Below are 21,999 nucleotides of genomic sequence, written 5' to 3'. Positions count from 1 at the left end.
ACGCAAGCATCCTCACGCGCTGTCGTCCTAATAAAATTTCAAACCCAATTACCCAGAGTCCCAAAACACAAAACACACTCTCGACCCCATCTCTACTCTCTCTCTCTCTCTCTCCCCTCTTCCCTGAACATTTCACGTCTCTGTTATTTTCAGTTCTGTTTCCATACCAAACCCTAATTGTAGACCTAATCCTCTCTCACTTCCAAACCCCAATCTGCCCAACCCCTCGCACCCACATACATAAACCCTAACCCTAGTTTCACGCTCGGAATTCTCGTGAACTTACGCTCCTTTTGGGTTCTGATATGGATTCTCAACCGAACAACCTATTCGAGACGGCTTCGCAGCCCGACACCGCCAACGACGCTTACACCTTCCTCGAATTCAATACGCAGGGCGAGGACTTCGACTATCCCGAGTTCCGCGACCCGATTCGCCCCCCGGTGGTCTCCTGGCCAACGCCCTCCGATTCTCTGTCCGACCCTATTGACCGCGGAGGAGGCGGAGGCCCTGGTTCGGATCAACTCTCCGACACCTCGCCCGTTTCGGCTGCCCCGGGCGGCGCCACAAAGGCCCGGTCAGTTGTCTCGGGCAGCAGCAATAGCGGTGGGCATAACAATAACAGTAATCATAATAATAGCAATAGTCAGGTGGTTGAAGCCCTGGCAGCTGGGATGGGAGGATTGAACTTTGAGGAGACCGGTGATGACGATAGTTACGACTATAGGAAAGGGGATTTTACAGAACACGCGTGCAGGTACTGTGGTGTGTCGAACCCAGCCTGTGTGGTGCGCTGCAACGTCCCGTCCTGTCGCAAGTGGTTCTGTAATTCCAGGGGGAACACGTCTGGATCGCATATCGTCAATCACCTGGTGAGTGGACTTTCTTTTGGTTGTGTTATGGAAAGCATCTACATTTTTTTTTTTTTTTTTTTTTTTTTTTTTTTTGGAATTTGAATGCAATGAATTTTTTTTTTTTGCTGATCAGTAATGAATAGCATAAAAGTTTTGTTTGTTTTTGGGTCGATGTGTTATTTGTTGGTTTTAATATTTGATGGTGGGCTTGCTGGAAATTAGAGAATATAGCTTGGCAGGTTGTATAGAATTTAGAAATTTTAAGAATCTGAGGATATTGTGTAAATAAAATTCAGTTTTGGTTAGTTTGTAATATGATCTTCTTTTTTAATGAAAGATGTTGAGAATCATTTTTATTTTTATTTTGTAAATTTTGAACTATGTGTTGAATTAGAAATTGTGGGTTGGTGAGGAAGCAAGCAAACCACTTATAAAAAACTAAGAAAGGAAGTAAACTAGGTAATAAGCAGAGACTAGTGTCTTTTGGATGTGAATTCACTAATTTAGTGAGATAGGATGATTTTTTAAACAAGGAAGTCTATTAAAGATTACATGAATTCTTCATGTTTTTGTGGGTTCTGGACTTTTGGGAAAAGGATATACGATGCCTTAGTGTGGATTGCATATTTCGTGACCAGCATTTAAATGGATCATTAACAATACAATCAGTAATTCATCTTTGATATTTTCTTTCTATGCCTTTTTGAGGATTTTTAGAGCTCATACCATTTGCTTGTTAGGTCGCTTATATATTTCCTATGTACTAGGGTTTTGCCCTTATTTTTTTCTTAATAAAATTTTATATTACCTATCAGAAAAATATATTCTTATCTCCTATTTTCAGCACTCTTTCAAAATTATCTTGGGCATCATTTCTAATTTTCCATTTACAACACCCCGATTGGTGCATTAAAAAAGTAAAGATTCATTGAATGTGTTCTCGGATGAACCTTGTGATGTAGCTGTAACCTTCTGTGGTTGTTGCATTGTGTGGTTTTGTGATCTTTGCTTATATGGCTGAACTCAACTATGAAGAATTGGCTCACTTATCAATGGATGGGTATATGTTGTTATGCCGTGAGAGTGATAAGCTCTTCTTTGAAGGGCTAAAATGTGATATTGCTCTATGTTTTGTTAAAATTGGAAGTTTGTAATACGTTGTAGTTAGTCTAGAAAATTTTGGTTCATTTGACCTTCGGATTCTTAAGGATTTAATGTCTACTATTTAATTATTTCACTTTCTTGTCCAAAGAAGGGGCATTTTTTTTTCTTTTTTGATAGTGATTTTACATATATTCTTCTTGTGTTGAAAGGAACATTTAGAGACTTATTTTTGTTATGGTGATGTGTTACCACTATATCAAGGCTTTATTTTGAAATGAGAGTGTTTGTGTGTAACACCCCTTCTCGTAGGTCAGGAATGTTACGCATATTCATAACATAACACCCGGTAAAGAGATTCAGTCTCATAAAATACCTCATCTATTGGATCATAAAACTCATATAGTATGACAGTCTTTCATAACATAAAAGCTGAGAAATAAAAGAAATGACATAAGCTAGTTCTATGTGATACCAACACTGCTTAAATGTCTAAATCATACACTAAGGCCCCATTTGGATACATAAATGGTTTGGTTTCATTTCATCTCATCATTACAACTTTTTCAAATTTTCACACAAAATATAATAAACAATTCAAAATTTTCAAATCTCAAAACAATAATAATATTAAAAAATAATATTTTAACAATATTTTATTTAACTTTCCACTTTTATCTAAAACCATCTCATCAGAATATAACATGATAAATCTGGTCATTGGAGAGGATCATGGAATTAGTGGCTAACCTTTTAACTACCAACAATCACGGTACTAAGCTTATGACAGGAAAAGAGAAAGCAAGGAATGAATAATCCACAAAACTTTCATATATTGTCACACATTCACATAACATATATATCATTCATTAGTAACATGAGTGGAATCATACATAATCATGGCAATACATGTAATGTGAATGCATGAATGACTGACTCCATGCATTTCCTAATAATCATACATGACTTGTTCATCTTGTCTTTCACTTATTTAGTGGCCATCATTACATGTGTGCATTAGTCCAATTGTCGTTGACCGTATATAATATGTCATAACATAGGGTAAACCACGTTTGGGTCCGTGGCACCGTATAACTTATCATAAGATGTAGTGAAGCACGCTTGGGTCCATGTTATCACTTAACATATGGTGAACTACGCTCGAGTTCGTGACACCGTCTAACATATTATAATATGTAGTGAAACACTCTTGGGTCCGTGTTATCACATGTCATATGGTGAACCACGCTTAAGTCCGTGACACTGCATAACATAACCTTTGGTGGAGCACGCATGGGTCCGCGTCACCTCAAAACATCATATCTTTCATGTGGTGGATCACGCTTAAATCCGTGACTTACACATCCACCCATAGGCCAATCTTAAAGCTTGCTTGTCATTCGTTTGTTTTCTTATTAACTTTCATAATGCATGTGAACATGTTTGACTTCATGAAATTACATGGCATGACATACTCTTGTGCATGGCATAACATTGAACATAGCATATTAACATGAGTCTTGCTCAACATAACATAACTCTGTAAATTTTTTATAAGTTCTTTACTTAGTTGGTTTTCTGCTATTGTACTCAATGGAGGGGCTGTCAATGAGTTTTTATCGTCGCTTTTTTAGTTTTAGAATGTAACTTGGTGTTTCTTTTGTATATTTCCTGTGTACATGGATTTCGCCTATTACATTTTGATGAATAAAATTTTTACTTGTAAAAAAAAAACATAACATAGGCATGGCATAACATAATCTAAACATTACATGAACGTTACATGGCATACATATGATTTTCATAACATCTCATCCATCTAACAATAATCCATATCAGCATAGCGTACATAGGCTCATTTACAAGCATATAATCATAATTCATAGAGGCTCGTGAAAAGGGGCTAACCTTGAATTGGCTCATAGTGTAGCGTAGGTAAGCATCACATTTTTCATGCAAAAACTGAACAATTATGGCACGCATAAAGGTATGATCATACTACTTACCTCTTAGCGTTGCTTCCACAATCTCACGCCGTAGCTCTTTACCTATACAAGGCACTAATTGTCTATTGTTTCTAGAAAAACATGTCGTGGCATTCTAATTACTTAGAATCTTACCATAGAGATTATTTAATAATATTCAGCTATACTAAGATTAGTACATAATAATATTATTCACACTCATATCACGTTCATTAGTTTTCTATTCAAGGTATAACATAATGATTAAATCCGACTAAGTGGGCAATGGAATATTAAATTCACAAAATAGACTCAATAATACTATAGGCTAACCATAATTTATTATCCAATAATATAAGTTTTAAATCCCTTAAAACTTACTGCTGTAAAATAGTTTGTAAACTTCACCCTGATTAACATAATGTAGGCCCTTAGAGTAATAACTCTTAAAACACAGCTGTGATACCCCATATGATATGGATAAAGGTAGGTAGTGTATGGGATCCCACATTGCTTGAGAATGAGAAATTCTTGCTCTTTATAAGGTTCTAATGGGGCTCCAATTGTATCATTGACTAGTCCTTTTGGAGTATAGGTCATGTGGTTTGGACCTTCCATTGGAGCGTTACAAATGGTATCAGAGACTATCCCAACCAGAAATGTGGGACTTGAGCCATGCCACCTACAATGGACAGGCCCGACGAGGACGTCGGGAATTTAATGGGGGTAGATTGTGATACCCCAAATGATATGGATAAGGGTAGGTGGTGTATGGGATCCCACATTACTTGGGAAGGAGAAATTCTTGCTCTTTATAAGGTTCTAATGGGGCTCCAATTGTATCATTGACTAGTCCTTTTGGAGTATAGGTCATGTGGTTTGGACCTTCCATTGGGACGTTACAACAGCCCACAAATAAGGCAAGTCCAATTTAAAATTACATGTTTAATTGACCTCAAACCCAGCCCACATAGGCAATCAGCCCACGTAATGAACGGGTTTAAAACATGAAATCTTTCATAGACACTGTAGGGCACAAACGTAATTACTCTAAAAAGTTTCTTCAAGAAGATTTATGGAGGCCTACAAAACAAGGGTTTTAAGGGCATTTGTGTAAAACCTATAATAATGCATAGGCTTTTTAGGAAGGCTGAAACAAAAGAAATAAAAGAAGAGAAGCACATAGGCTTATGGGAGAGGAGGATCGTGCGATGCTCACCAAGAGAGAGGAGAACCAACTGTTATGGTGGGTCTGGGTGGCTAGCGGGGAGTCACAGAATACATAGGGAGAGAGTTCAGAGAGAAACTTTCAAACCGAAAGTAACAAAGAAAGAGGAGAGTGGTGGACTGTCATGGGCTTACCAGAATAGTGGGGATCTGACGGAACTTGGCTGGCCAGCAGTTTCTGGGTTACCCCGTGGTGGTCCGATGTCCTCGGAATAGTGGGGACCGACGGAACTTTGCTGGCCGACAGTTTCTGGGTTACCCCGTGGTGGTCCGACATCCTCTGAGGTCGATGGTGGGCGGCGGCAACACACAACTGTTCGTTAATAACGGTGGAGAGAGAAATGGCAGAGAGATGTGGGTCAATGCACGTGGTGGAGGAAGGAGGGCTTACTGTCGGCGTGCTCTGTGGCGGTTTCCGGCGAGGAGAGAACCTCGGTTTGCTAAGAGGAGGGGCTATGGGGCTCTGCTGAGGGCTTGTTTGCTGTAAGGAAGGTGACAGAACTTTTGTTTTCAATGTGGGGGCTTGCTGTGAGAAAGGATTTGGCCGCAAGGGTGCTGCTGGTTTGATGAAGGGAATATTGTGAGGGAAAAGGGAGGATTTATGGGAGGGTTTTTGGAGCCTGAATTGGTTACCAAATAGGAAACTATTCAACTTGGAAAAACAAACAGAGGGATACACGGGTGTAGGTAGACAGTGGAAGAAATCCAATCAGATACAATCACTTTCTCAAAACAGATAATATAAATACTAATAATTATAATAATAATAATAATAATTTATAAAAATAATCATTCTAAGCCCTAATTTAGGACCCGTATGTCACATTGTGGTTTGTATTTAGCTTTGTGCTTTCTGGCACGCGTCCTTTAATTAGGTGCTGCATTTGTTTCATTGAAATAATTCTATGCTATCTTTTATTTACATGAAAATTTTCAGCTATGTTTCCCCTACTCGCACTGGTAATGTACATGCACGATTTCTCTTCTTTATGCATATTGTAAGTAAATATTTAATTTCATTCACTGCTTTTAAATGGATAAATATATCCATTCAAGTTACTTATTAAAAATATATTCATTCAATTTTGGTGAAAAATAATTAAATTTGCTAGAATTGATGTTATTTCTTCATTTGTGTCAGAATCAAGTACATACCATTTTGCAACTGGATCAGCATCTCTTATATTTTTTATTATATTCATTGTAATGCTGGTTGTGTAGGTTCGGGCAAAACATAAGGAAGTCTGTCTTCATAAAGACAGTCCTTTAGGAGAAACAATCCTTGAATGCTACAATTGTGGATGTCGTAATGTGTTCCTGCTTGGATTTATTTCGGCAAAGACAGAGAGTGTGGTGGTTCTTCTTTGTAGGGAACCTTGCTTAAGTGTTAATGCATTGAAGGACATGAATTGGGACCTGAGTCAGTGGTGTCCCCTGATTGATGATCGGTGCTTTTTGCAGTGGCTTGTCAAGGTTGATTGATGGATTGATTTATGTTTCACTATGAGGTGATTGATTTTCTATTTTATTAACTTTGTTAAACTGTTCCACTTCTGCAGATCCCTTCTGAACAGGAGCAGTTGAGGGCACGTCAGATCAGTGCTCAACAGATAAACAAGGTAGAAGAACTTTGGAAGACAAATCCTGATGCTTCCCTTGAGGATCTTGAAAAGCCTGGCGTGGATGATGAACCTCAGCCTGTAGCCTTGAAGTACGAAGATGCATATCAGGTGCTTGAGTTTGCATGATTGTATTGCAACTTGAGAAGGCTGTGGTGAAAATTGTAGTTTACATATGGATGTTTACTATTTTTTGGTAGTGATGGATGTTTACTAATAAGATGGCTCGTTTCATTTGCAGTATCAAAATGTATTTGCACCACTAATTAAGCTTGAGGCTGACTACGATAAAGTATGCTTCATATTTCTCTTTATCTTCTACTTGTTCTTTTCTCTCCTTATAGGGTTATATTATTATAGTGCCAAAGAATATAAAATTGGCTTACTGATGCCATTATTCTCCTCTAATTTTATCCTTATTTTTTTAACAAAGCATTTGCTTGGTGCAAGATTTTGTGCAAAGCATTTTGTGTAATCTTATTATCTCAATTATGTTGTAGATGATGAAAGAGTCTCAAAGTAAGGACAACGTCACAATTCGGTGGGATATTGGTCTTAACAAGAAGCGTATCGCATATTTTGTTTTTCCAAAGGTGCGTCACTCTCAGTTTTGCCACTTCAATTGCAAATGTCTTCACATTACTATCATATTATTGTATGCTTTCTTATCCACAGTTATTTTGTGAGCATGTGTGGCACCTTTATTTCTATTTTCCTTTTTGAAAATTAAATTCCATGTTTTGTTATAGGAAGACAATGAGTTGCGCCTTGTACCTGGAGATGAGTTGCGGCTGCGTTACTCTGGAGATGCAGCTCACCCAGCATGGCAGTCGGTGGGGCATGTGGTAAGGCCCTTTTAAGAGACATCCAAGATAAATGTTTAGTTGTTCCTTTCTTGTATGCAATGGCATGTAGCCCCAATATATGAATGGTATTACAGATTATTTCTTATTTTTTTTAGATCAAGTTAACAGCACAAGAGGAGGTTGCACTTGAACTTCGTGCTAGTCAGGTAGTTAAATTAATAGTTGAATTAGCTTGTTTTAAGTTTTTGTTGAATGTTTCATTACTAGTTTCCCTGCGGTTCATTTTCTATGCAGGGAGTGCCAGTTGATTTGAACCATGGTTTTAGTGTTGATTTTGTGTGGAAAAGTACAAGCTTTGATCGCATGCAGGGAGCAATGAAAACTTTTGCAGTGGATGAGACTAGTGTTAGTGGGTAGGTCTGGTTGTAGCTCTGCTTTGTCTGTATGTAATTAGGTTATTCAAAGAAGTTTTAACCTCGGCTGTTATATCTTTATTTTGTAAGCTTAATTTTTCCAGAATACCCGTGGGTAACCCAAGTGGTAAGGGCGAACTTGTGTGCATGAGCCCCATGCCACAGGTTCGATTCCCCTTGGGATCAAACTACGATTTAAGTGGGAGGCCATGGTGGTGGGTTGCTGTGCTGGTCTCCCCCGGGGTTTAGGTTCCATGGGTGAGTCCTAAGGACTCTGCTGTGGGGTGGTTACCCCGTCATCAAAAAAAAAAAAAATTCCAGAATTTTTTCTGATAACACTCGGGAAAATTAATATGAACTGGCTAATAAAGGACTGCTGCAACTTGAAACCTACAGCAGGGCTGAAATTTAATCCTTGGCTTCAGTTGTGACTCAGTCTACTAGTGTTCTTGGTGCATTAAACTAATATCAGATCAGCCTATTCTAGGCAGTCAGTTAGAAAGAGATACATGTATGTTTTGCTCCTGAATATTTTACCCTCTATTTAAATACCACCTTCCTTGCAGGTATATTTACCACCACTTGTTGGGACATGAAGTTGAAGTTCAAATGGTTCGCAATACGCTGCCCAAACGTTTTGGTGCACCCGGTCTTCCTGAGCTCAATGCCTCTCAAGTATGCTGTGTTGATTCTACCTTTTATAGTTTTATTCTTGAATTTGTGTTGCTGATGTATGTAATTCATGTAATTGGTTGAATGTTTTAGGTATGACAGAAATTTGGGAAGTCTAAAGTTGCAACTTAGAATATATGGGATATTTTTAATTACGTGTGTGCACAACCCTATGAGAATATTTTTTTTTATGAGTAATAACACAACCCTATGAGAATATATATCTTGTTTAGATGGAAAAAGGATACAGTACCCTATAGCAGTAGGCCTTCCTTCTCTGACAGTCCTGATGCGCATGTTCTTGCCTATCTTTCCCAACTTTCTAATAATCAAGATATCAACATTTTTTCGTAAAGGCTGAGACCCTTTGATCAATTATGCTTTCACATATGTGCACCCATGCAAGTGAACATAACTGCAATAAAGTGTTTTCAGCACATATTTTTCTATGCGTGGCGTGTACATCATGTGACTTAGTCTTGTTTACCTCCATTAGTTTTTTTTAATTAATTTCCTTCTCAAAGTTGCAGTGCTCAGTGTGGTTCAGTATTCTTTTGATAGGTGTTTGCTGTAAAGAGCGTCCTTCAGAAACCTATAAGTTTGATCCAAGGTCCACCTGGCACAGGGAAAACTGTCACTTCTGCAGCGATTGTATACCATATGGCCAAACAAGGCCAGGGACAGGTAGGTTTAATTACATGTTTCCCATCATTGATTTGTTTGGTTATTACACCTACAAAAAAAAATTGCTTTGGTTATCACACTTAATAAATTTTTTTGTCAGGTTTTGGTTTGTGCTCCTAGCAATGTTGCTGTAGACCAACTAGCTGAAAAGATCAGTGCCACTGGGTTAAAGGTGAGGAAGCTGACCTTTGCTTGCCATTATGCTGATTTTATAAAACTTATTTTTGTTTGGTTTTCTGTCTTTTTGTGTAACATCTATTGTTGAAAGGATTTATTGGAAACAGAAGTAACATGTATATGATCTTTATCAGCCGTGAGAGGTAGTACATAACTAAGTTTTGGGGATCTATTATCGATTATTTCAAACTGGCAAAGTCAAATGTAAATTACAAAAGTGTTTTTCCACGACATCATTGAGTAACTTCCTTTTCCAACTTTGCATCATATTTTTCATGTCTGTCCTTTTCAGGCAGATGCAATTGCCTTCAATGATAAAACTCTCTTAAGGAACTGGACATTACCTAAGCAAGACTATGAATGATGAAGAATTGTAGATGCACTGTTTTTTTTAGATGCTTTCTTTTGTTTAGATGCTTTTTTACCTATAAAAAAAATGGTAAATAATAGTTTTCTTAGATTATGCTAAAGCACTTATTTGTTTAGGGGATGCTTGGGGAATGATATAAGATGAGAATTTTTTGAATAGTAATAAGATGGCTTGTAAATAGTAATGAGATAGTTTGAGTTAAGTATTTATTGGATTTTGGGAAAGGAGAGAGAAAAAGTTGAATAAAAAATATTATAAAATTAAAATATTGTTATAATATAACTTTTTAATATTATTTTTGTTTTGGATTTAAAAAAAGTTGAAATGTTTTTTTTTTTTATTTGAAAGTTTGGGAAAGTTGTAATGATTAGTTTGAATGTGTTTGTGTTTAAATTATGTTTGGGAAGGAAATGAGATGGGATGAGATAAGATGAGAAACTTTTCCAAACATTCCCTTAATGTCCACTATAGTTTGGATGCTATAAAATGCTTGTATTCTGCTCTCTTATCTCTCAATTTATGGTGCATCGAATAGGGGTCATTTTATATTGTTAGATCTTTCTTATTATTTATTATTGTTATCATTCCATTGTCAATTAATGTTATTTGATTATTTTCATCAATTGTTCAAGAATGGAACTGCCCAAATTAACTTAATGATTTTATGTCTGATTAAGGTTCAAATCCTCTTGGGTGCAAACAATCTCTAGGGGCTATCGGATTGGGGGATTTTCCCCTTGAATTACCCGAGGTGCACTTGCGGAAAACTCCTTTCCGAGGGCCTGTGCACCCCTGGGATTAGTCGGGACACTGTTCCCGAACATCCGGTGCCAATCAAAAAAACGAATTTATGTCTGATTAGATTATCCTGTTTATCTTGGTGGAAAAAACATATCAATATATAATGTGATGTCCCACACAGATCGATATTGAAATAAATAATGTGATATATTCCCATTTCATTAATTATCTTATGCGGGATGGAACTTCTACTTCTGTTGAAGTTACTCAGTAGGTCTGCTTGTTTGAAAAATTGTTGTCTGAATTATTCTTGAAATTTAATGAGCTGGAAAATCATACGCATCTAGGTGCTTGTAAGGCATTTTATTGTCTGATTTAGAAGTGGATATACTTGACTCTAATTCCTTGGCACTGCAGATATTTAGCCATGATATTTTTATCTTGTGTGTCAAGATCAAGTAACTTGCAAGGTTATCATTAGTTCATTTCATTTGATTTTAATGATTTTCATTTAGTTTAATTTTTTTTTTTTGGGGGGGGTTGTGATGTGATTTCAGGTTGTTAGGCTTTGTGCAAAATCAAGGGAAGCTGTGAGTTCTCCAGTTGAGCATTTGACCCTTCACTATCAGGTCTGTTAATTGCAGAAATTTTGAAATATTCTGTCTGATATTACTCTTATGTTCTGTGTTTTCATTGTTATTAGTGCTCTTGCAGGTTCGACATCTTGACACATCTGAAAAGAGTGAACTTCACAAGTTACAACTACTAAAAGATGAACAAGGTTAAGCATATTCTCCTTTTTTTCAGACTTTTGTTGTTAGTGGATAGTATCTTTAGAATGGGTCGTTGAGAGTTCTTCAATTCTTCGGGATCATAAATTAGAGGATGATGTGATGGTTTGCTAGCTTGATTTGACTTCTGATTTCTTGAGCTCAGATGTATTTGTCTCTGGATCTAACTTTTTTGGATCGTTTTTTGACAAGACAAGTTTTATTAATGATTAAAGGCATTATCTAGGTTCAGAGACAGTATAAATAAGATACACCTAATTAAAGAAAGTAGTAAGATAAGAAAAGTTCTTGAATGCTAAAGCTGCAGTAACACTGGTGTTCAGAAATCTAATGGTAAAGTGAATTAAATTAGAAAGCCTTTCTCTCTCTATGCACTCCATCAACCAATCTCTTAAGCTCCCTTTCTATTTTGAGCAAGATCTAGCCAAGAAAGGTTGTCCCACCTCGATGGCGATTGGAAGAGCTTTAAATTACACTTCGAAGCCCTCACAAGAAATCCCTATGCAATCACAGATTTCGTCCACCTTCTGTAACACCCAATCAGAATGAGCACCTGCCCAAGAGTACACTAGAGGCATAGAGCAAATGGGACTAGGCTCATCCCCCACATCTTCCAATCCATTAAGAGAAGCCTCCACCCCAGACCCCCTACATACCAATTGTAAATCAAGCTCTTCAACAAACCCCTCATCTGAAATGCCCAAAACATCATCCTCAGCAGTGCACAAAATCCAAAATCCTAGAAGATTCCTCCTCAACATTCAACTGAGGAGACACCCTCACAAATCTGTTAAATACGGCTTCACCAGAAATTGAGGGGTACAACTGGGAAGAATAGGAATGCTAGGAATGCCTTGAGGACCAGGAAAAACTCATTTCGCACGGCCACAGAAGTATCCACAGCCCCTCCACCATTGTTTTCCCTGTTTGAGACAGAGATTGGTGCTAACTTAGGAATTGGAAGAGAGATGCCCTGAACGACTGCCGGCAGAATCTGAGAGATATTCACGCTCGGGCCCGAGGAAGAGGACCTGGTAGGGTGTTTGACCCACCACATTTTGGAAACGGGCCTCGAGGTCGGTCCTCCAGCTTTTTGGTCAAGCCCAGCCTATTGGCCCGTCCATTTGCTAACTTAAGCCCATTGTCTATAGGTGAGAGTGGGTTTAAATGAAGTGGGCCATTCATCCCACTACTCAAGCCCATGACCAAATGCAAGCCTGTGTCTATTTTGGTCATTAAACCTGTAATCTTCTCCATAACTCCCGATAGCTCTGCTCTAGCAGCCCACAACACCCCTTCAACTTCTACCACCATCGGGATAACCACAGAATGCAAACTGCCCACCCCACATTCCTCGTTGCGATGCCACTTGTCAACATGTGATGAAGACTGCCGACCGTTTAGGACATCACCGCCAATAACCGTCCCCTTCCTCTGACTATCATCCTCCCCGCTATGTGATCTATTTCTTGCCGGAATACATGCCGGTTTCTTCAAGACCGATACATATGAAGCACCCTTTGAGAGGGGAGCCCTCCCCGAAGGCAACGAACCATCAAACCCCTCCCTATACCAAGTCTGAGCTTGTAAGGAGGCCTGATCATTTTGAGCTCTGTTTTCATCTACCGGAACAGAGACTTTAGAGCCAACCACTATGTGAGCATTGAACACGAAATCTTCCGAGCCTCAAACCTTCAAACCTTCAGGGGTAATCAAAGAACCCCTCTTATTCCCATTCCCATTCCCATATTCGTCCAAAAGCAGGAAATGACCCCCCGAATTAGCATGATGCTGGATAATAAGGACACCATGGCCATCCCGCAACTTTCTCACAAAATCATCATACCAAGGGTGAGCCAAGCAATCCTCCATCACCTTAACCACCCATGACACTATCGACACACTAAGAGAAACAAACTTGACCACCCTTTTGCTCCTCTTAGTAATGCGAATGAAACTACCCCCTTCATTCGAGAAAACAAGAGTCTTCGATTCCACCTTCAAACACTTGGAGCTTGACATCGATCCCACCTCTCAAAAGAAAATAGAAAGGCTAACAAAAAGAAATGAATTCCTGATTAGGCATAGAAGAGAAAAGACGGGATTAATTCCGGCGAGAAGTGCCGTAATTAGTCATAGTTGGCCACCTAGTCGCAAAGAAGAGAGAGACCCGTCTATCTTATTCTCTCTCATAAACACCAATTACAAAATCTAAAATGTAAACTTCTTCAGACTAAAAATAACTTACCAGTGTTGTATAATTTGATCTTTCAGATAAGTTAATGTTGGTTTATGCATTTTTGGGACTAATTTGTCTTATCATTTTATCTGCTCTTGGCCATTGGGTTCTCGATATGGTTGGGAAACAACTAACTAAATATTGGGAGTTTTAGAGTTCGAGGGTCAATTTTAAGTTCCCGGACACCCAGTGCCAATCCAAAAAAAAAAAAAAAAGTTCTTCTGTTTGCTTCAATATAATGTGAATGTAACTGAACTCACGTTGCATGGGCATGTAGGCAGCAAGCAAATTTGATGTTCTTAACCATCAGTTTTATTGTTTGTAAGTTGTACCATTCACTAAGCGTTGCATACGATGAAAGTTTTGTGATCTCTTGGAATAACATCTGCAGCTTTGGATTGAAAGTTAAATACTTTTTAATTGAGGTTTTCCCATGTGAGTACAGGAGAACTGTCTAGCAGTGATGAGAAAAAATATAAAGCACTGAAGCGGGCGACTGAGAGAGAGATCTCTCAGAGTGCTGATGTCATTTGCTGCACCTGTGTTGGTGCTGGAGATCCTCGGCTGGCAAATTTTAGGTTTCGCCAGGTTGAAATGCATCTTGCGTGTGGATTTTTGCAAAAGGACTTGCAACCTGAAAGCTCACACTTTCTACCTTTTTTCAGGTACTTATTGATGAGTCTACTCAGGCAACGGAACCTGAATGTCTTATCCCTTTGGTCCTTGGGGCAAAGCAGGTATGAAGAGATCGAGTTTTAGGGAATATTACTATGTACTCCTAGAGTATGAATGTCGTGGTATTCCCATTCATTCAAAAATGTTATATAGTTAAAATTGCTTACATAAGAACTAATTTTTAATGACATGGCATCCTACGATAGGATTAGAGTAGTACCATGTGTCCTTACACTGAGACTGCCAAATAATTTCTCATGTGCCATTATACACCATTTTCGCAATTGGTCATCTGACTGAAAATTCTTGTCAGGTGGTTCTCGTTGGTGATCATTGCCAGCTTGGTCCAGTCATTATGTGCAAGAAAGCAGCTCGTGCTGGTTTAGCCCAGTCTCTTTTTGAACGGCTTGTTCTACTTGGTGTCAAACCTATTAGATTGCAGGTAATTGATATAGTCCTTGAGTGCATTTTCTCTAACTAAAATGTAGCTCTCAAAGTTCACCTTATGGAATCATTTATCTTAGTAAAAGCTAGCAGGTGCACAATGATGCATGTGTGCAGCACTTGAATAGTACCATCTGCCCTTTCTGAAGTGATCTTTTTCAACAGTAGAAAAGCTATTCTTACATTCAACAAGGAAAATAATGATAAAATGAATAGTAATCTCCAAAACCGCAAATTATTATTATTTTTTATTGGCACCGGGTGTTTGAGAACAAGCCCCGACTAATCTCGGGGGTGCATAGGCCCTGGGCAAAAAGTTTTCCGCAAATGCACATTGGATAATTCAAGGAGAAATTCCCCTAGTCCGATGGCCCCTAGAAATTGTTTGCACCCAAGAGGTTTCGAACCTTAGACCTGGAGGGAGCATACCATCAAGACTAAGGCTCTTACCACTTGAGCCAACCCCTAAGGGTTATTTTTAAACTCTGAAACCTAAATATAAGTAATGTGGAACGTAGAGAGAAAACTTGTGTTCCCCGATGATGAGTAGTGAGTGTAGGTGGTGTATGAGATCTTTATTCGAGCCATATGCCAAAAGTGTACTGATATCTGTAACTGTTTTCTTTTAATGTTTTTTTTTTTAAATTTATGTATATTTTGTTTTGCATCTGTTGATGTAATTAGTTTTGTTATTTGTAAGGGATCTTTAAGGTTTGTGACCCCTAGCCGGCCCCTAGGGGTAAGTGGTAAGGGTCGTGGTCTTGGGAGGTATGCTCTCCCTAGCTCTTGGGTTCCCTTGGGTGCAAATAATCTATGGACAACATCCCATCAGTGACAAGCCGGTGATTTACTTGATTTGTATGATTTGGGCCCGTTACACAGGTTTCGGGTTAACCGGAATAAAGACATGTTGCATTTGCATGATCTCCGGGATTCCTCGACATATAAAAAAAAAATTAAATTAAATTCTTAAAGTTGTTCCAAAATATTGAGGTTAACTTTTTTTATGTAATTATTTGATGTCATTGCTTAATATGCATGCTGCAAGATTGATTTGTTACATTCTGTTTCTGAACCTAGGTTCAATACCGTATGCACCCATCTCTTTCGGAGTTTCCTTCTAACAACTTCTATGAAGGCACTCTACAGAATGGAGTAACTGTAAATGAAAGGCAGTCAACGGGCATTGACTTTCCTTGGCCTGTGCCAAATCGTCCTATGTTCTTTTATGTCCAGGTATCAACAGCTCGTCTAGTTTATTGTTAGATTTGGTCACTATGAACATAAATAGTATCAACAAGTGATGGTACAGCTAGTTTGTTATCTGATTTGATATCTCCCTCTGGTTTCAAATCATGGCTTTCATTTTCAGAAGTTGATTTTGATGCAAAATCTGTATCAATTCTTTTTTGGTTTGTATATTGTCAAAATCGTGCTTTTTTATTTTTTCAATTTTCTTGTCGAGATACTGTTTTGATAACACAGTTGTTTTGTAGATGGGACAAGAGGAAATAAGTGCCAGTGGAACATCCTATCTCAATAGGACTGAGGCTGCAAATGTTGAAAAGATTGTAACTACTTTCTTAAGGAGCGGTGTAGTCCCTAGTCAGGTAATTCTATGGATCTCTGCTTCTGAATTTCCATAGGTTCACTTCCTCTTGTTCATTGATAAATTGTGTTACATGTCTCACAGATTGGGGTTATAACACCATATGAGGGACAAAGAGCATATATTGTGAACTATATGTCAAGAAATGGTTCTCTCAGACAGCAACTTTACAAGGAGATAGAGGTCATTTTTAGATTTAACTAACCAGATTAGGGTCCTATTGATTTTTTTTATGTTTTCTAAAAATTCTTGTTTATTACAGGTTGCAAGCGTCGATTCATTTCAGGGAAGGGAAAAAGACTACATCATCCTATCATGTGTGAGGAGTAATGAACATCAGGTTAGTTGATAACTTGATGTAACATCTACACTAATTATTTTTAGTGTGCAACATCTGCATGCACAAGTTAGTATGTTTGGATGTTAGATGGTTTCATGAATAGTATAAGTGTCTGTGAATAGTGTAAAAACTTTTTAAGATGGCGATTTTATAGTTTAAACTTTGGCCACCAGCCAGAGTGGGCGGCCCCGACCACCTCATGATGGCTGCCACCATGTGGTGACCAGAAGACCCCGGCCACCACGGCGGCCCTGTGGTGGCCCTGTAAATTCTTTTTAGTTTTTTTTTTCTTAATTTCTTTGTTAAATTATTTTGAGAGATGACTTTTAAAGTTTTGGGTGTTTGAAAAAATTTTGAGTTTCAACATTGTAGATGTATGTTTTGGAATGAAACTGTGTTTGATTCGAAAAAGATCTTTGACTTTTAGAAACCCCTTTGTATCCAAACAAGACCTAAATTTATGTCATAAAGACTCAAGATTGGTCCTGCTTAGCTTTTGATTGATTAGGAAGTTGAGATGGATATGTTTCTACTTATTGTTGTTGCTGTGGTTGATATCAACATTAACATTGTTGTTAGAGGTGATTTCAATTTTTCAAATGAAGGTTCCCTGCAAACACAAGTTTCAATTTTTTTTTATGTGCTTGTTTACGGTTTAATGATTTTATTTATTTTGATTCTTGTACTGATGTACCTTGATGGCTTAGTTTTTTTATTGTCATATGTTTATTATGTAGTTATAACTAAACTGATAACTAAAGAAGTTCCAATGGATTATTTTCAAATAGCATTCTCCTCTTTTAAGGAGGGTGGATGCAGGGTCATGGGTCCAAACCCGCTGAATGCATGCATAGCTTACCAATAAAAAAAGAGAAGACAATAACGTAGGAAGTGAATATAAAAATCTCCATTTGCTTCTCAATAATGTTTACCTAATTCAATCTATGTTTTTAGGTGATTGGTAGATTCTGAATGTAGGCAAAGCATATGTTAGTAGTTCTGCTTTTATTTTCTCTCAAGATATGTTCTTTAACTTACTATTTATGAATTGACGCTTGACTGCTGGATTCTCCTTTTCAGGGAATTGGATTCCTCAATGATCCTCGTAGGCTCAATGTTGCTCTAACGCGTGCTCGATATGGTATTGTCATTCTGGGGAATCCTAAAGTCCTGAGCAAACAGCCACTGTGGAATAGCTTATTGACACACTACAAGGTATTCCTCTCTTGTTTTTACATTGTTTAGGTTATCTGAGGCTGGATCCTATCATTCTTGCCATGTGCTTTGAATCAGTGTTGGGATATTGAAGCTAGCCAACTAATATATCTCAGGATGTTGTGTGATTGATTACCCTAATATTGTCTAATTATTTTGGAATTACACATTATTCCTTTTGGTGAACCTTCTCTCAAATATTTGATGATGTTACAGTGAAGCGATTTAGTGGTTTCTGGGTGGTTCTATAATCATTCAGATTTGACCTGCTATTTACCAATGCCCTATTTATTACTAAACAAATGTCTGGTGTTTTTTTCTTTTGGCATAATTTTTCATCAGGAACATGAATGCCTGGTTGAAGGGCCTTTGAATAACTTGAAGCAGAGCATGGTTCAATTTCAGAAGCCCAAAAAGGTATGGTATTGAATGGGAAAAAATGAAAAGTTGATCTTCAGGTTGTTTCATTTCTTTTTTTCCCATGTGAAGGGATGTGGGTGGTTACGGTTTGGAAAGCTTGTATTTGGATAAGAGAGATTCTATGGTTGTTTTGAGGAGTTGGTTATCAATTATGATACTTCTATTCGGATGAGAGCTGATGTTATGGTTGCTTTTCTTTGGACACAGATCTATAATGATAGGAGACTTTTCTTTAGTGGACCTGGAGTTGTGCCTAACGATACATTTGGTTCTGTTGCATCACCTGGCCAAAATGCCGATAGAAGAAGCGGTCGTGGTAGGGGTATGTTATTGCTATCATATTGCATCTTTAAATTGTTAGTCACATAATTTTTGGAGTTTTCTCAAGTGCTTAGGATATGTATGTGTTCAGGAGTCCTACACACACACTTCAAATCTGGAAGAGGATGTGGCTCCATTCTCCTCATTTTCACTGTAAATATATAATGACTTAAATAGTACATGATTGAGATGCAATTTTATCCAACTGCAGGTACTTTTGTATCCCCTGGACCTCCTAATGGTACCCATAAGTCTGGGGTGCATCCTACTGGGTATCCAATGCCCCGGGTTCCCCTTCCACAATTTCATGGCGGTCCCCCTTCTCAGCCATATGCTATTCCAACTCGTGGAGCTGCCCATGGGCCAGTTGGAGCTGTTTCTCATGCCCCCCCACTAGGAAGTCGAGGTTTTGGGGCTGGTCGTGGCAATGCTGGTGCTCCTATTGGCAGTCATCTTCCACACCACCAAGGCACTCAGCAAGCTATTGGAAATATTGGCTCTACTTTTAACTTTCCGGCTCTGGAGAATCCAAACAGCCAGCCATCTGTGGGTGGTCCATTATCGCAGCCTGGGTTTGTTAATAATGTCCGTCCTTGTTCTTTTGATTTATGTTTTAAGATAAATTCCTGTGATTTTCCCAATATCGGCATCGTTGTCCCTGACAGCATCTTGTCTTATGTGGCAGATGCCAGTTCAAGGGCCAAGCCAAACATTTCGTGATGGATTTTCCATGGCGGGCATGTCTCAGGTGTTTATTGTACTTGTATAGACGACTTTATGTATGTTTGTTTGTTTTATTCTTGATTCCTGATTGTCTTTCTAATCATCAGGATTTCTTGGGTGATGACTTCAAAAGCCAGGGATCACACGTTCCATATAATGTTGCTGACTTCTCCACTCAGGTACATATAAAGGAAATTCTAGTTATTGTATTCTTGAAAATATATTCTATGCATCGGTGATGTGTGTGTGTGTGGATGTATTTAATGTTGGAAAACTCCAGGTAGGTTTTCTTCTTTGCTATCAGCTTACATCAAGCTATCAAATCTTTTGGATTTTTCCACGTTGCATTAAACTAGCATCTATAATAGGTTTAGATGTAGTTTCTAAAAGGCAGTGGATGTATAATGTTCTGCTATCTATTACAAAGATGTCTTGGTGATTTTAATCTTTACAATATTAATAAATGTTTTGTATTTTCTTTTCGATTCAACATCAAGTTATACTTAAAAGAAAATACAACATTGAATTTTATTTGTTGGGAGAGTTTGTAATAAATTATGCCACCTTATTAGGATGCATGATCTCCTAGGAAGTCCTTGTGTTGCACCCCTCGTTTATCGAGAAAAGAAAAAATAAATTATGCCACCTTATTTTTTATTATGTGGACGTGTTGCTGGCATGATCTGCAGGCTTCTCAAAGTGGATATGCTGTTGATTATGTTACCCAAGGAGCGCAGGGTGGGTTTCCTGGGAACTTTCTGAACCAAAATTCTCAAGCTGGATATTCTCGCTTTGGCACAGGGAATGATTTTATGTCCCAGGTTGCTCAAACTACCATCCTGGGAATTTTTTTCCCCTCTATTTTCCTCTTTTCCATTACCCTCATGTTTTGTTTTCTTCTCTGAACTTTTGCCTTAATATCTGCTCTGTTGCAGGACTACATGACTCATGGATCGCAGGGTCTATTTACTCAGGTTGGCTTCAACGATCCCTCACAAGATGATGCATCACAGAGCCATTTCGGTGTGGCAAATGCCAACCCACTTCAGTCTCAGGTTTCTTCTAATCTTCTAATACCAATGTTGTAATAGGTATATTTCATAGGTGCAATCATCAAAATATTAAGATGTGAGAGGCATTTGGCCACAAGAGACCTTGCTACCTGCTCTGCAAAGAGTTTGATGGTCTCTGCTTTTGGCTGAATATTTTCTGCACCATTCCTTGTCTTGGTGACTGGTTGTTCTCTTACGTTAAAAAAATTCATAAGCTGTCTGACTTATTTGCAGGGCTTGATGAATTCTCTCTACTCTCAGCCCTTTGGCCACTACAACACACAACCACCGCTGAACTTGCAGGCTCCACAACAGCAGCCCCAGCAGGGTCAGAGTCAGAACTCTCAAACTCAGAAAATCCATTATAATGGTTGAGAGAGTGGGATTTATGGCAGTGATGGGTTATAGTCTTTGCACTCAGCAACTTGGTTTGTGCTCTCTTGTGTGCCCAAGTTTATATGTACTGCCCTAGGAAGCGGAAGCGGTTTGGCTTTTGGTTCAGTACGATTACCTCCACAACGCATAGTTGATTACTTCAGGGGTTGGGAATAAGATGAGTTGATCAAGATGAACGGGCTTCGAGAAAAAACACCGGACAGCAAATCTGTGGCTGAGAGAGAAAAGGATAACCCCCTAATTACCTGCATGGAGTTTTGTATTGTTGTTTGAGAGAAGGTATAAAGTGTTCCAAGGGAGAGCATTACATGACATGGTTTGGTTGAAAGGGTTTGGATATTGAAGAAGCGTATAGAAAGCAAAGCCATTTACCACATACTGGGAAAACCAGCGTTTATACAAAAGCATTAACTGCTGAAGATTCTTATACGGCCAGCCGGGGAAAGTCGAGCCTAACCCTTTCACTCGTCCTGACATGTAATTATACTCCACATTGATATTGAATAGACGATGTTGTCGCACGAATGTTTCGGTTGCAAAACCATGCCACCCAGAGATTAAACTGCGGTTGTATATGATATAGAATGTGTGATCGTGGTTTCCTCGTGTAATTTGGCTTGTCTTGATATATATGTTGGTTGATATAATATGGTGAGCAACTTCAAGTATTTGTGCTTTTAGGCATCTGATACCTGCTTCTGAGTTGAGAAAAATAATTAGGACAACCCGTTGAATTGCATATTCGTCACTGTTATTGCTTGATATTTAGTGCTTGCTTGGGATTGAAATAAGAAAGAATTTTTCGTAGTAGCACTTTTAATTGCAGAGCTTTACTAAAAGGTTTTACTATTAAAGAGTTATTTATTTTTTTGTAAACATACACTTAAAAATGCTTTTAAAGTTAGTTACGGAGGTTTTTTGAAAGGAAAATGCTTCTTGAACCGCAAAAATGGCATGACAATCTTGACGGATTGTATTTTTTATTTTTTTATTTTACGAAGTAGTTATTAATAAATTGGTATTTTTTTTTTAAATATTTAAAGATGAATAAAAAATAGTTGAAAATAAAACAAAAAAAAAACATAAAAAAATTGATTCACCATTCGGTCTACTCTCTCAATCCATTTTTTCGGTCATAGTAGTATT

At 38.2% G+C, this 21,999-nt stretch overlaps 1 protein-coding gene across 1 annotated transcript; it reads left to right on the top strand.

Annotated features, from left to right (window-relative positions):
• Nucleotides 1-77: 77 nt before the first annotated feature.
• On the top strand, nt 78-21,544 carry LOC109011455 (regulator of nonsense transcripts 1 homolog). The gene is made up of 29 exons (XM_018992672.2): nt 78-872; nt 6,368-6,619; nt 6,706-6,876; nt 7,007-7,057; nt 7,266-7,358; nt 7,515-7,610; nt 7,727-7,777; nt 7,866-7,984; nt 8,551-8,659; nt 9,218-9,340; nt 9,441-9,512; nt 11,186-11,257; nt 11,343-11,409; nt 14,104-14,246; nt 14,324-14,395; nt 14,647-14,775; nt 15,858-16,013; nt 16,274-16,387; nt 16,471-16,569; nt 16,649-16,726; nt 17,807-17,941; nt 18,284-18,358; nt 18,569-18,683; nt 18,894-19,267; nt 19,368-19,430; nt 19,513-19,584; nt 20,095-20,226; nt 20,341-20,460; nt 20,692-21,544. Exons 1-29 carry the CDS (start codon nt 306-308, stop codon nt 20,830-20,832), a joined length of 3,861 nt encoding a protein of 1,286 aa, XP_018848217.1. The 5' UTR covers nt 78-305; the 3' UTR covers nt 20,833-21,544.
• Nucleotides 21,545-21,999: the final 455 nt, after the last annotated feature.

The sequence above is a fragment of the Juglans regia genome, chromosome 2, assembly GCF_001411555.2.
Source record: "Juglans regia cultivar Chandler chromosome 2, Walnut 2.0, whole genome shotgun sequence".
NCBI classification, from domain to species: Eukaryota; Viridiplantae; Streptophyta; class Magnoliopsida; order Fagales; family Juglandaceae; genus Juglans; species Juglans regia.
The sequence above is the reverse complement of the archived record's forward strand: the minus strand, read 5'-3'. Positions and strand labels throughout refer to the sequence as shown.